Genomic DNA, 15,249 nt, shown 5'->3' with positions numbered 1-15,249 from the left:
AGGGGAAGGAGCAGTGACCTTGGGGGAGACGGAACCAGACCTACCTGCTAGTGTTGGAGGGTCTCCTGCAGAGGTGGGGGCTGGCTCTGTTTCACTGTGGGGACAAGGACACTGGCAGCAGAGGTTCTGGGAAGTACTCCTTGGCGTGAGCCCTCCCAGAGTCTGCCATTAGCCCCACCAAAGAGCCCAGGTAGGCTCCAGTGTTGGGTTGCCTCAGGCAAAACAACCAACAGGGAGGGAACCCAGCCCCACCCATCAATAGTCAAGTGGATTAAAGTTTTACGGAGCTCTGACCGCCACAGCAACAGTCAGCTCTACCCACCACCAGAGCCTCCCTTCAAGCCTCTTAGATAGCCTCAACCACCAGAAGGCAGGCAGCAGAAGCAAGAAAAACTACAATCCTGCAGCCTGTGGACCAAAAACCACATTTACAGAAAGATAGACAAGATGAAAAGGCAGAGGGCTATATACCAGATGAAGGAACAAGAAAAACCCCCAGAAAAACAACTAAATGAAGTGGAGATAGGCAACCTTCCAGAAAAAGAATTCAGAATAAAGATAGTGAAGATGATCCAGGACCTCGGAATAAGAATGGAGGCAAAGATTGAGAAGATGCAAGAAATGATTAACAAAGACCTAGAAGAATTAAAGAACAAACAGAGATGACCAATACAATAACTGAAATGAAAACTACACTAGAAGGAATCAATAGCAGAATAACTGAGGCAGAAGAATGGATATGTGACTTGGAAGACAGAATGGTGGAATTCACTGCTGTGGAACAGACTAAAGAAAACAGAATGAAAAGAAATGAAGACAGCCTAAGAGACCTCTGGGACAACATTAAAAGCAACAACATTTGCATTATAGGGGTCCCAGAAGGAGAAGAGAGAGAGAAAGGACCAGAGAAAATATTTGAAGAGATTATAGTCGAAAACTTCCCTAACATGGGAAAGGAAATAGCCACCCAAGTCCAGGAAGCACAGAGAGTCCCATACAGGATAAACCCAAGGAGAAACACGCCAAGACACATAGTAATCAAAGTGGCAAAAATTAAAGACAAAGAAAAATTATTGAAAGCAGCAAGGGAAAAACGACAAATAACATACAAGGGAACTCCCATAAGGTTAACAGCTGATTTCTCAGCAGAACTCTACAAGCCAGAAGGGAGTGGCATGATATACTTAAAGTGATGAAAGGGAAGAACCTACAACCAAGATTACTCTACCTGGCAAGGATCTCATTTAGATTTGATGGAGAAATCAAAAGCTTTACAGACAAGCAAAAGCTAAGAGAATTCAGCACCACCAAACCAGCTCTACAACAAATGCTAAAGGAACTTCTCTAAGTGGGAAACACAAGAGAAGAAAAGGACCTACAAAAACAAACCCAAAACAATTAAGAAAATGGTCATAGGAACATACATATCGATAATTACCTTAAACGTGAATGGATTAAATGCTCCAACCAAAAGACACAGGCTTGCTGAATGGATACAAAAACAAGACCCATATATATGCTGTCTACAAGAGACCCACTTCAGACCTAGGGACACATACAGACTGAAAGTGAGGGGATGGAAAAAGATATTCCATGCAAATGGAAATCAAAAGAAAGCTGGAGTAGCTATACTCATATCAGATAAAATAGACTTTAAAATAAAGAATGTTACAAGAGACAAGGAAGGACACTACATAATGATCAAGGGATCAATCCAAGAAGAAGATATAACAATTATAAATATATATGCACCCAACATAGGAGCACCTCAATACATAAGGCAACTGCTAACAGCTATAAAAGAGGGAATCAACAGTAACACAATCATAGTGGGGGACTTTAACACCTCACTTACACCAATGGACAGATCATCCAAAATGAAAATAAATAAGGAAACAGAAGCTTTAAATGACACAATAGACCAGATAGATTTAATTGATATTTATAGGACATTCCATCCAAAAACAGCAGATTACACGTTCTTCTCAAGTGCGCACGGAACATTCTCCAAGATAGATCACATCTTGGGTCACAAATCAAGCCTCAGTAAATTTAAGAAAATTGAAATCATATCAAGCATCTTTTCTGACCACAACGCTATGAGATTAGAAATGAATTACAGGGGAAAAAACGTAAAAAACACAAACACATGGAGGCTAAACAATACATTATTAAATAACCAAGAGATCACTGAAGAAATCAAAGAGGAAATCAAAAAATACCTAGAGACAAATGACAATGAAAACACGATGACCCAAAACCTATGGGATGCAGCAAAAGCAGTTCTAAGAGGGAAGTTTATAGCTATACAAGCCTACCTAAAGAAACAAGAAAAATCTCAAATAAACAATCTAACCTTACACCTAAAGAAACTAGAGAAAGAACAACAAACAAAACCCAAAGTTAGCAGAAGGAAAGAAATCATAAAGATCAGAGTGGAAATAAATGAAATAGAAACAAAGAAAACAATAGCAAAGATCAATAAAACTAAAAGCTGGTTCTTTGAGAAGATAAACAAAATTGATAAGCCATCAGCCAGACTCATCAAGAAAAAGAGGGAGAGGACTCAAATCAATAAAATCAGAAATGAAAAAGGAGAAGTTACAACAGACACCTCAGAAATACAAAGCATCATAAGAGACTACTACAAGCAACTCTATGCCAATAAAATGGACAACCTGGAAGAAATGGACAAATTCTTAGAAAGGTATAACCTTCCAAGACGGAACCAGGAAGAAACAGAAAATATGAACAGACCAATCACAAGTAATGAAATTGAAACTGTGATTAAAAATCTTCCAACAAACAAAAGTCCAGGACCAGATGGCTTCACAGGTGAATTCTATCAAACATTTAGAGAAGAGCTAACACCTATCCTTCTCAAACTCTTCCAAAAAATTGCAGAGGAAGGAACACTCCCAAACTCATTCTATGAGGCCACCATCACCCTGATACCAAAACCAGACAAAGACACTACAAAAAAAAATTACAGACCAATATCACTAATGAATATAGATGCAAAAATCCTCAACAAAATACTAGCAAACAGAATCCAACAGCACATTAAAAGGATCATACACCACGATCAAGTGGGATTTATCCCAGGGATGCAGGGATTCTTCAATATACGCAAATCAATCAATGTGATACACCATATTAACAAATTGAAGAATAAAAACCATATGATCATCTCAATAGATGCAGAAAAAGCTTTTGACAAAATTCAACACCCATTTATGATAAAAACTCCCCAGAAAGTGGGCATAGAGGGAACCTACCTCAACATAATAAAGGCCATATATGACAAACCCACAGCAAACATCATTCTCAATGGTGAAACATTGAAAGCATTTCCTCTAAGGTCAGGAACGAGACAAGGATGTCCACTCTCACCACTATTATTCAACATAGTTCTGGAAGTCCTTGCCATGGCAATCAGAGAAGAAAAAAATAAAAGGAATACAAATTGGAAAAGAAGAAGTAAAACTGTCAGTATTTGCAGATGACATGATACTATACATAGAGAATCCTAAAACTGCCACCAGAAAACTGCTAGAGCTAATTAATGAATATGGTAAAGTTGCAGGATACAAAATTAATGCACAGAAATCTCTTGCATTCCTATACACTAATGATGAAAAATCTGAAAGAGAAATTATGGAAACACTCCCATTTACCATTGCAACAAAAAGAATAAAATACCTAGGAATAAACCTACCTAGGGAGACAAAAGACCTGTATGCAGAAAACTATAAGACACTGATGAAAGAAATTAAAGATGATACCAACAGATGGAGAGATATACCATGTTCTTGGATTGGAAGAATCAACATTGTGAAAATGACTATACTACCCAAAGCAATCTACAGATTCAATGCAATCCCTATCAAATTACCAATGGCATTTTTTACAGAGCTAGAACAAATCATCTTAAAATTTGTATGGAGACACAAAAGACCCCGAATAGCCAAAGCAGTCTTGAGGGAAAAAAACGGAGCTGGAGGAATCAGACTCCCTGACTTCAGACTATACTACAAAGCTACAGTAATCAAGACAATATGGTACTGGCACAAAAACAGAAACATAGATCAATGGAACAAGATAGAAAGCCCAGAGATAAACCCACGCACCTATGGTCAACTAATCTATGACAAAGGAGGCAAAGATATACAATGGAGAAAAGACAGTCTCTTCAATAAGTGGTGCTGGGAAAACTGGACAGCTACATGTAAAAGAATGAAATTAGAATACTCCCTAACACCATACACAAAAATAAACTCAAAATGGATTAGAGACCTAAATGTAAGACTGGACACTATAAAACTCTTAGAGGAAAACATAGGAAGAACAGTCTTTGACATAAATCACAGCAAGATCTTTTTTGATCCACCTCCTAGAGTACTGGAAATAAAAACAAAAATAAACAAATGGGACGTAATGACACTTCAAAGCTTTTGCACAGCAAAGGAAACCATAAACAAGACGAAAAAACAACCCTCAGAATGGGAGAAAATATTTGCAAACGAATCAACGGACAAAGGATTAATCTCCAAAATATATAAACAGCTCATTCAGCTCAATGTTAAAGAAACAAACACCCCAATCCAAAAATGGGCAGAAGACCTAAATAGACATTTCTCCAAAGAAGACATACAGACGGCCACGAAAACATGAAAAGATGCTCAACATCACTAATTATTAGAGAAATGCAAATCAAAACTACAATGAGGTATCACCTCACACCAGTTAGAATGGGCATCATCAGAAAATCTACAAACAACAAATGCTGGAGAGGGTGTGGAGAAAAGGGAACCCTCTTGCACTGTTGGTGGGAATGTAAATTGATATGGCCACTATGGAGAACAATATGGAGGTTCCTTAAAAAACTAAAAATAGAATTACCATATGATCCAGCAATCCCACTACTGGGCATATACCCAGAGAAAACCATAATTCAAAAAGACACATGCACCCCAATGTTCATTGCAGCACTATTTACAATAGCCAGGTCATGGAAGCAACCTAAATGCCCATCGACAGACGAATGGATAAAGAAGATGTGGTACATATATACAATGGAATATTACTCAGCCATAAAAAGGAACGAAATTGAGTCATTTGTTGAGACGTGGATGGATCTAGAGACTGTCATACAGAGTGAAGTAAGTCAGAAAGAGAAAAACAAATATCGTATATTAATGCGTGTATGTGGAACCTAGAAAAATGGTACAGATGAGCCGGTTTGCAGGGCAGAAGTTGAGACACAGATGTAGAGAACAGACATATGGACACCAAGGGGGGAAAACTGCGGTGGGGTGGGGATGGTGGTGTGCTGAATTGGGCGATTGGGATTGACATGTATACACTGATGTGTATAAAATTGATGCCTAATAAGAACTTGCAGTATAAAAAAACAAACAAACAAAACAACTAATACTAAACTTTCATTGGGTTATTTGTATGGAAATATGTTAATATAAATGTTTCAGACATTACATGAAATTTCTAAAGATCTTATATGTTCTGGTATAATGTTATAAGTCATAATCCTAGTTATTACTTTAAAATGTATATCTCAGAAATAACTAATTTTCTTGTCAACTGCATTAGTATGAACTTTCATCAAATCTTTAACCATGGTCATTTTTAAGTCTTTTGTCATTTACAGACAGTTCTGGGTGTACTCTGATGCTTTTGCAAATATGTTCCTATAAAAGGATTTCATCTTCAAGAAATTCATGGAAAAGACTCTGACAAGTACAGGTTTCTGGTAACTGACTGTACTGCTGAACTGAATGAATAAGCATTTTCAGAACTCTAATGAAAAACTGATGAACTCATAAAAGTGCTAACAAAAGATCAAGATGAAAAAAAAAATTAATTACATGGGACTGAGTGAACTGATGAGGGTGAGTATAATTTTTGTGACTTTCTGTCTGAATTAAAAAAAAAAAAAATCCCACAAGGACTCAGAGGCAAAGAATATACAAATCAATTTTCACTGCAAAGTAAAGGAGCTGTTACAGTGGAGGATTACTGGACTGAATGTCAATATTATGACATAGTATGAGTGTGTTTCATGTTTGGTAATTGCAATCATTGTTGCTTTTGTTGTGGTCATCCATGTACAATGCTTGGTGTCAGTCTATTTATCTCTTGTAAAAATAAAATACAGTGTGTGTGTGTGTGTGTGTGTGTGTGTGTGAAAAAAAAAAAAAAAGAGGTGGACAGAGGGCAAGCAAAGGAGATGGAGAAGGAGTTGTCAGCACAGGAGAAGGACAGCCAGGACACAGTGGGTCATGGAACCAAGTGAGGAGAGAGTTGCAAGGATATGTCAGATACAGCAGGGAATCAAACAAGAAAAATGATTCAGAAATGATCACTAGATCATTGAGAGGTCATTGGAACCTTGGTGAGAACGGTTTCAGTCCCTGCTCCCTCCCCAAATCCTCCTCTCCCCTTAAGAGAGGCTACTCAGTGAACAACAGACTGAGCTGCATATTTGGCTCTGGCTATGCTGTGGTAGCATCCTGAAGGCCCAGTCCGTGGGCAGAAGCTGCAGGCTGCTAGGAGAGCCGGCCTCGGGCATGGGCACCATCTGTGGCACACAGCACCAGGCCTGCACGCAGCAGGCACTCAGCAGAGGCTGCCTGGCAAATGCAGGTGAGCCCAAGTACTTCCTTATAATTTTGTTTCTGGCCATGGCCTCTGCTTAAAAGAGGCCTTTCTCCCAGATAAATGAGGACATTTGCTTTCTGATGCAGGCCACCCTTGGTGAGTTAGGGCAGTAGGTGCCGGTTGTCCTGGGGCCTGCTGTCCTCTCATTAAGCAGAACCTGGAGGTTGCAGATCAGTGGAGCTGGAAAAAGGAGTCCGGGGGCAGAGAGGCTCTTCTGATCTCCAGGCCCTTCCTGACCATCAACCTTTCACCCTGTTTCCAAATGTGAAACTACCACACAGAAGCACATTGTATAAGAGTGTGTGTGTGTTCGTGTGTGTATGTGTGAAAGGGTTCACTTCTGGGACAACCCAAGCCTCATTAAAGCTCGCAATCACAGTTAGTGGAAGGGACCTTAGGCTAGTTAGCCCAGAATCAGAAAACCTGGGCTCTAATCCCAGCTACATGAGTGCTCTGTGACCTCAGGCAAGTTACATCTGCTCTTCTGAGGTCCCTTCCTCTGTGAAATGAGGGAATGGGATAGATGATCTTTGAAACTGTGACTAGTAACAAGCCCTTGATGCTTTGATTCTTGCCTGAAGTGAAGGATTGATGCGTGTGTCTGCAAGGGTGGGGAGAGGTGGGGCAGGAAGGGCAATGGAATCCAGGTATCTGTGCCCAAGCACCAGCAGGGTTCAGCACTAAGATAGGGCATTTGAGCTGTCAATCAAAGAATTCCCTAGGAGTGGGGGGCGGTACCTGGTTGTCTGGGAACCCCAGGGGCTCTGAGCTAAGAGATAAGGGAGGTAACCCTAGCCTGAGGGACCATTCCAGAAAGCCAGCTACAGAGAAGATCGAAGGAGGTAAGGCGTTTTGTGTCTGGGGCCCCAAGACCTGGTGGGGGCAGCCGGGAACGCCTCAGGAATGCGGGCTTCAAAGAGACAGGATTCCTGGCTGTTCTTAGGAGCAGGGGGAGTTTCTTTAAAAAGAAAATGTATCACTTCTGCCTGCTTCTCCTAAAGAAAAAAAAAAAAAACAGGGAGAAGAAGAAGCAAATGGGAGGGGCTGAGAGCTCAGCTACTGAATCCTTTCCACTCCTTTTCCTGTCTCTTGGGAGGAGAGTTCATGAAAAGGTTTTGCCTTTCTGGGGGAGAGATACTAATGGGAAACACATGCTGATGAGAGAAATGTATTTGGGTTTAAGAGTGCCCTGGAGACCAGAGCAGGATGTTGGGGGGCTGAAACTAGCAAGCAGACAGAAAGCCAAGGAGGTAGGGGGGAAAGGGGCTCCCCTTGAGATAGGTAGTAAGCAGTAAATGGAGACACAGTAGCCCCGCTCCTGGAAGTTGGCTCCTTGCCAATCCCATGGCCTATGCAGCTTTGTGCCACCAGTGCCTTGTGTGGCTCCCGGCACACAGCAGGAGCTCACTGTTTGGTGAGCTGACTTGAACTATACCTTGAGATTAGACAGCAGGAGAACCTAGACATGAGTGGATGTCTTTGGAGGCACAGGGTGAAGGAGATGGTGGAGAAGAGGCCCTGTATGTGCTCTGTTCGTTCATCCATTCATTTATTCATAATAATAATCTAATGATCTATAAAACTTTTTCATCTCATTCAATAAGCATATATTGAAAATCTACTATGTGCCAGACCCTTCAAGTTGTAGGGGAGATAGACAGGAAAGTCAATAATCCTAAACCCAGTGTGTTAAATGCCATAAAGGACATAAGGTGCTATGGGAGTACAGAAGAGGGACCCAGTTGGTTGAGGGGAGGGGCTTTCTGAAGGAAGCTTGAAGTGAGCCTTGGAGGACGAAAAATTAGTCTGGACATTAGAGTGAGAGTTAATATGGTGTTCAACGGGTCAGATGAAGCAAAGTGAGATGGCAGAGAGAAATCCTTGAAACCCTGAGGGTCACACCAGGGCAGAGGTAGAGCTGAATTGCCTAGAGGGATAGTGCTTTGGAGGAAGCCAAGGATGACATACTGCCCCCTCTGCTCCCAATCGTCAGCACTATGTCTTCCCTCAACACTGAGGATACCCCGCAAGAGCCCTCGCCCTCGCCTTCAAGCTCCAAGAAGAAAAAGAAGAAAAGAAAGTGGCCACGGCAAGAGGCCAGCATCCAAGCCCTCACCAGGGCTGGCCACAGGGCCCTATTGGCTGGTCAGAATCACAAGGCCTTGACCAGCTTCCAGAGGGCCTTCCTCCTGGCTTCCAAGTCACCACAAACCAGGGACATCCCTGTTCTCCGGGCCTGTGCCTTCAACCTGGGGGCTGCCTACGTGGAGACTGGGGACCCAGCCAGAGGGCTTGAGCTGCTCCTACGAGCTCAACCTCAAGAGACAGCCCAGGGCGGGTGTCATGGCGACCAGTGTTTCAACGTGGCTTTGGCTTACCATGCCCTGGGTGACCTGCCTCAGGCTTTGGCTTGGTATCACAAGGCCCTGGGCCACTACCAGCCACTAGGTGACCAGGGGCAAGCCCAGGCAAAAATGGGAGCCTGCTACCAGGCTCTGGGACAGCCTGAGCTAGCAGCCCACTGCCTGCAGGAAGCGAGCCGGGCCTATGCCCAAGCAGGGCAGCCCCGGGCTGCAGCCCTGGCACTGGGGGCTGCAGCGGGCTGTACGCTGAAGAGCGGGCAGCACGGGGTGGGTGATGTGGTGCAGGTGCTGGAGGAGAGCCGGAGGCTTGCTGAGAGGAGCACTGAGCGAGGACTGCTGGGTGAGGCCTTTGGGCAGAGAAGGTGTGGGATCTGGGGAGATTAAGACTTGGTGATACTCTGAGAAGTGGGGTGGAAGCAGAGGCATTTCTGAGGGCTGGGGGAACCCTGGGAGAGTGGGACAGAGGCTGCAGCAGTACAGCTTCAGCTGCATCTGACCTGGCTACCACTGACCTTGGCCATGCCCTCTAGGGCAACTCTATAACGACCTAGGCCTGGGCTATTCCCAGCTCCAGCTGTTCCCGCTAGCAGCAGAGGCCTTCCGGCAAGCCCTGCCCCTGTGCCGGGGGCCAGGAGAGGAGGCCACGGTGCTAAGAAACCTTGGGATGGCCCACAATGCCCTTGGCAACTATCAGGAAGCCCGGGAGTTTCACCAGAAGGCTGCCGACACGCACGGTGGGTACCAGGGGCTGGGGAATGGGATTGGGGCCAAGGGACTAAGAGGGGGTTCCAGCTGGGGCCCGGAGGCTGAAGAGTAGATGGACGTTTAGAACTAATTATGGGACTGGGAAGTCCAGAACAGGGCAGTGAGGGTGTGCAGGGGGTGCAGGAGATGGGATAGCCAGACAGGACAGAGGGTCATGGGCCCAGAGGCTGAGGCCTGGGGTTGGGAAGGCAACAATGGGCAGAGGGAAGAGCCCTGGCTGGTAGAGGAGGCCTGAAGTGGAGCCAGTGCTTCCTCTAAATGATTTTGTGACATTTAGCAAGTCATTTTTGCTTTCTGAGATACAGGTTCTACATGTATAAAAATGGAGCTGTTAATACGTGCCTCGCCTGACTCCCTGGATTTATACATGGCTCAAACTAGCATGGGGGAGGCATTCAGGCCGAAGCTCAGGACTGAGGAGAGGCTGGGTTTCAAGCGTTCAGGCCTCTGTGGTGCATCTGGAGGTGTGCCAGGGTTGAGCACAAGGACTCCTGGCAACCCTCCCATTGTCTTTGGGGGGTAGGGTCCTGATGCCCCAGCAGCCAAAGTCCTCTCTTAATATGGGGCGGGCTCTGTCACCAGGCTCTGTGGGGCAGCGATGGGAGCAGGGCCGGAGCTTTGGAAGCCTGGCATTTGCACTGAGCCAGCTGGGAGACCACAAGGCTGCCAGAGACAACTATCTACATGCTCTGCAGGCTGCCCGGGACACTGGTGAGGGTGAGGGGGTTTGCAGGTGGCTTGGGGTGGGGCAAAGGTTGAGGATCCTTGGGGCTGGTGGGGAGGCAGATAGGGGGACTGGGGGTGGGGAGTACCTCTGGAGGGGTAGGGACCTGTGGGAGGACATCTCAGGCTGTCTTCCCCAGGGGACGTGAAGGGGCAATGGCAGGCCTGTGAGGGTCTGGGGGCTGCTGCAGCCAGACTGGGGCAGCATGACCAGGCTTTGAAGTACTATAAGGAAGCGCTGGCCCTGTGTCAGGTGAGACCCTCCATCCCGGAATCTAACTCTTCCCCAGTATCCCTCCAGCTGCTCTCCTGCTATCCTTTCTCTGGCTGACATTCCTGCCTTCACCCCACCATTCATTCACTCGTCCAATGTGCATTGAGCACATTGTGTGCTAGGTCCTGGGACACTATTGAGAGGAAGAGTCCATCTCTGTCCACAATTCTGGGCAGGCGGTGGCAGGACCCTGGCAAAGGCATGGGGATGGGCTAGAAAAGAGGGGAGACAAAGTCCCCTTCCCTCCCCTTTTCCTGTTTCTTTCTTCCCCGATCCCCAGAGGACCACAAAGCCCAGGCTTCCTCCGCTACCCCGTTATCCACTCTCTCCCCAGAAGGAGCCAGATTCTGTGCGAGAGCGGCTGGTGGCCAAGCTGACAGACGCCATAAGGACCCACTTGGCCCGGGGTGGGCTGCTCCCGACCCACACCCTGGTGAGCTGACACCTGAGACAAGGAGCGGGGGGTGGGGAGAGGTTACCCAGAGAAAGGGGTGGTGGTGAGCAGAGCTGCTGTCCTCAGGGCTGCTGCTGCACTTGACTGCTCATCTGTGTTCATCTGCCCTGGGGCCTGCATATGGGACATATATCACTTTCCAGAGGCCACCTGGGGGTGGGGAGGTGGGCGGGGGATTGTGGCACGTCTCCAACACTAGGGCTGTGCCAGGGCCTTGGCTGAGTGGTAACTAGCTCAGTGGGTGAAAGCCAAGGGGTGCCTTCAAAGATACTGAGCCAAACCTGTGAGCAGGTGGAAAGGTTTGTCCTTGGCTGCAGTTCCCCAAAGGGCCACAGGATGGGAGCAGTGCTCCAAGGACGTTCCTCTCTCCCCTCCCTCCTTCGCTAGGGGGCATTTCTCTGTGGGTCTCTAGCCTTGTCCCTCCTTCTCTGACTCCTTCTCCCCCTCTCGCTACCTCCCAGCTCTCTCAGCAGGTCAGTGTCTCTCCAGCTGCCTCCTCCCTTACACTCTGAGATTTCTCAGGCAACCTCCTACGCCAGGAATTGAAATTATACTTTACTATTTGTTATATTTATTTACTAGGTTTTATGTTCTCTTATTTGAAAGACTAGGACACCATATTTATAATTTGCAAGTAAAATTAAATTAGCCTGGTATATGCAGAGGACTGGATTGGGGGTCAGAAGAGCTGGGTTCCATCTGAAGTTGGCCACCGACTTTGTGTGACTTTGTCCCGGAGGCCCCAAGCAGGACGAGGTGGTCATTAAGCTCTGGCCAGGTCTGATAGTCCATGAGCCCGAGTTCTAACTTGAGAGTTACTAGCAGGGCCCTTAACACAACAAAGGGCATTGCCCTGTAATTTCATCCTCAGACACAAGGCACAGCCCAGCTGTCTCTAGCACTTCTCTGTCTCTCTGGGGCCATTGTGTGTGGAGAGAACATACATGCATACCACAACCACAGCTGGGATGGCCATTTTTCTGAAACTGATTCCCTTTACTCCCCTTCATTCCCAGACCTCAGCTCCAGGGGGGCCCCAGGCTCCAGGTGGGGCCTGCCCTGTGGTGGGGACCCCAGCCAGGGTGGGAAAAGGCACAGCAGGAGTGCGGCACAGGTGAGTGAGTAGGGCAGGCAGGAACAGAGCTTCAGGTGTGGGTATGGCCTCTGGAGGGTGTTGGGAGGTGTCACAGACTGTCAGTGGCCAGTGGGATCTGGGGAGGAGGGGATCTGGCTGGAGTGCCACTCTGCCCCCTGTTCCCTGCCCCTACAGATCTTCCAACAGGTGGGAAGATGAGTTAGAGGAGGGCCACGAGGGGAAAGAGGAAGAGTCGGCGAATGTTCTCACGACGTCTTGGGCACCAAGACTGGAGCGTGAGTCTAAGTAGGCTGTTTCCAGCTGTGCATCGCCTTCCCCCAAATGGGAGACTCTCATTTCCTTTATCCCCACGCCCCACTCTGTCATTTCCCCGCCTCAGGTCTGATGCTGAGGCCGCCCCACACACACATTGTATTCCCAACCCCAGGACCAGGCCTCCCCACTTTCTGCTTGTCTCTCAAGGCCCTGGCCCATTTCCCCTAAACCCTTTCCTGAATCGCCTCTTCCTCCCTGCTTCTGAGGCTTTCCTAACATCTAGAACTTTGTATCTTAGGGCACCAAGGCTTTCACACCTACTACATGCCAGGCACTGGATGCTTTTCTTATCTTAGCTTACTGTTTACTAGTCTCTTCCCCCAAAGGCTTGGCACTCTGAGGACAGAGTTCCTTGCTACTTGGTGACTTGAATTAACTGATGTCTTCTTTTCAGCGTGTTTTCTTCCAGGCATCAGTGACACTGGTGAATCATCCCCAACTTTAGTCGGCCCAGGTTTGCCAAGCACCTGCCCTGTACAGGTGTCTCCTCTGTGTACAGTAACCAATACATCCCCTGATACCCACCCTCCTTGTTCTTCTCCCAAAGATGTCTCGTTTCCACCATGATGGTTCTTGGTGCAGAGAGACCTGTGATGAATGTGTTTGGTCCTCTCCATTCAGGTCCAAGACCCAGGGCCCATCTCTCATTTGGAGGCCAAGGCCCCCTCAGAATGGAGAACCCTGGCCTTCTGGTCACCAACGGCCCCCACAGCAAGAGGTGGGTCCCTGGGGGAAGGGAAGAGGCCTGGAGAATAGATAAAAGAAGTAGGAGAGGGTATGGCTTTGGATGACTTTAATGGAACATGATCACTGTTAAAGTTGGGGGAAGATGTGGTCTGGTGCTTAGGGATATGGTGCTTTGAGCCTCTTTGTCTTTGCCCTTTAGCAATCTGAACAGCCCTCACCCGGCTCTGGAGGCCCAGGGTGTCCCCTGCCTCCTGCACAGCCTGAGTGTAGGCCTCAGCGAAAGGGAGAGCCCTGCTGAATTGGGGGACAGGCGGCTTAAGCCTACTCCCTCCTGCCCTGGAGCCTGCGAGCAGAGGTAAGGGTCAGAGAGGGTAACAGAAACTGGAGCCAGGGCAAGCTGCCTTCTGTTCGCTCCCTAGTCACTCCCATTGGCAAGCCCCTCTCTGCCTCCTTCAGGTCATCCAAACAGCCCAGGGAAACCCCCAGCAGGAACCCTCAGAGGAGATCCACTGAGTCTGGCTTCTGCAGGATCATGTGACCCTCCCCTGCTGGCCACAGCATGGCCCCTGCAGTACCTCCTCAACATACACACTTCAGGGGCTTCTGGGGCTGAGCCCCTTCCCAGTCATTCCCAGTGAGCACTATATGGACACGGAATACAACGTCAGAAAGTGGGCTCCGGAGCAGGCTGGACAAGGGCTTTGCAGTCTCAGCACTGAGGCGGTCTGTGTGCTCCTCGTTGGGATTTTTGGACTCAATAAGCAAAAGAAAAATGGAAAACGGATGGTGAATTTCTCCCCTTTCCTTCTGGATTCAAACCTCACAATTGCTAAGGCCCTTGCCAGTTCTTAAAACTATGACATCTTGGTTAAGAGGCTTTGGAGTCACTGACTCCATTTTCTCACGTGGGAAATGGTGATCTAATGCTACAGAAGATACGCCTTAACCAACCAATGGATGCATTCCTCTTGCTCCAAGAAACATAGCAGATGCTGGATACAGGCCCCTCAGGCCTGTAGCAAAACTGCTGCCAGCAGCTGCAACAACAGTATTATGTAACACTGATCACTTAGCACATACCACACACTGTTCTGCAAAGTGCTTCACAAGTGTCTTCTCCTTTAATCCTCACAGCAGATGAATCCCCTTTCACAGATGAGGAAAACAAGGCACAAAAGTTAACTGGTTTGCCACCCAGGTCACACAACTAGTAAGTGAAGCTGCGATTCAAACCTAGGCAGTGAGTTGAGTACCTTCTAGAATGCTGTGCAGTCAGTTCTACTCCCCCAGTTAAGCCATTGCTTACCGAGTTGGTTGTGTTTGATACCAAATGTGTTTATTCCAGTTGTGTTATTGTAATTTGTAATTCAATTAAATTGATGAACTAAGACTGTGAAAACAAGCAGTTTCTATGAAAACTAAGTTGAATCCTTAGAAGACGTGATTCAGGTGAGTCACCTTAAAAACTGCTGTTGAATTAGATGTAAGCAGAGAGACTATTACAGATTGGGGGAAAATCATAAAAATCTAGATGAATTTTGCACTCAGTTTGCTTCAAATATACAATTAATTTTTTTTCCACCTTAAGGACACAAACTGCAAATTGCAGGTGATATGTAAGTGGTGAAGTTTATGAGATAAAGAAAATGGAGAACTACAATCTTTGGCCCTATCCTCAAAGACAAGACCCTGGTCACACTTTGACAGATGGCAAATGAATGGGTTTTTTTGGCCGTGCCATGTGGCTTGTGGGATCTTAGTTCCCCCACCAGGGATTGAACCCTGGCCCTCGGCAGGGAAAGCGTGGAGTCCTAACCACTGGACTGCTGGTGAATTCCCTGTATTTTTTGTTTTAAGTTGAAATAAAATTATCTACTCCCAGTCATGTCAGATA

The 15,249-nt window shown here is 46.6% G+C and overlaps 1 protein-coding gene across 2 annotated transcripts; it reads left to right on the top strand.

Moving 5' to 3' along the window:
* Positions 1–761: 761 nt before the first annotated feature.
* Positions 762–14,013, top strand: TTC24 (tetratricopeptide repeat domain 24). Of its 2 annotated transcripts, XM_082391860.1 has the most exons (11): positions 762–7,520; positions 8,672–9,381; positions 9,572–9,775; positions 10,389–10,517; positions 10,670–10,782; positions 11,138–11,236; positions 12,274–12,371; positions 12,528–12,628; positions 13,290–13,386; positions 13,555–13,710; positions 13,812–14,013. In XM_082391860.1, the coding sequence occupies exons 2-11, from the start codon at positions 8,676–8,678 to the stop codon at positions 13,891–13,893; spliced, it is 1,785 nt and encodes a 594-aa protein (XP_082247986.1). In that variant the 5' UTR covers positions 762–7,520; positions 8,672–8,675; the 3' UTR covers positions 13,894–14,013. The 2 variants fall into 2 exon arrangements, with proteins under 2 accessions (XP_082247986.1, XP_082247985.1); XM_082391859.1 differs by having other exon boundaries at positions 762–9,381.
* Positions 14,014–15,249: the final 1,236 nt, after the last annotated feature.

The sequence above is a fragment of the Balaenoptera borealis genome (genome assembly GCF_965194805.1).
Source record: "Balaenoptera borealis genome assembly, chromosome: 1".
Lineage (NCBI taxonomy): Eukaryota > Metazoa > Chordata > Mammalia > Artiodactyla > Balaenopteridae > Balaenoptera > Balaenoptera borealis.
The sequence above is the reverse complement of the archived record's forward strand: the minus strand, read 5'-3'. Positions and strand labels throughout refer to the sequence as shown.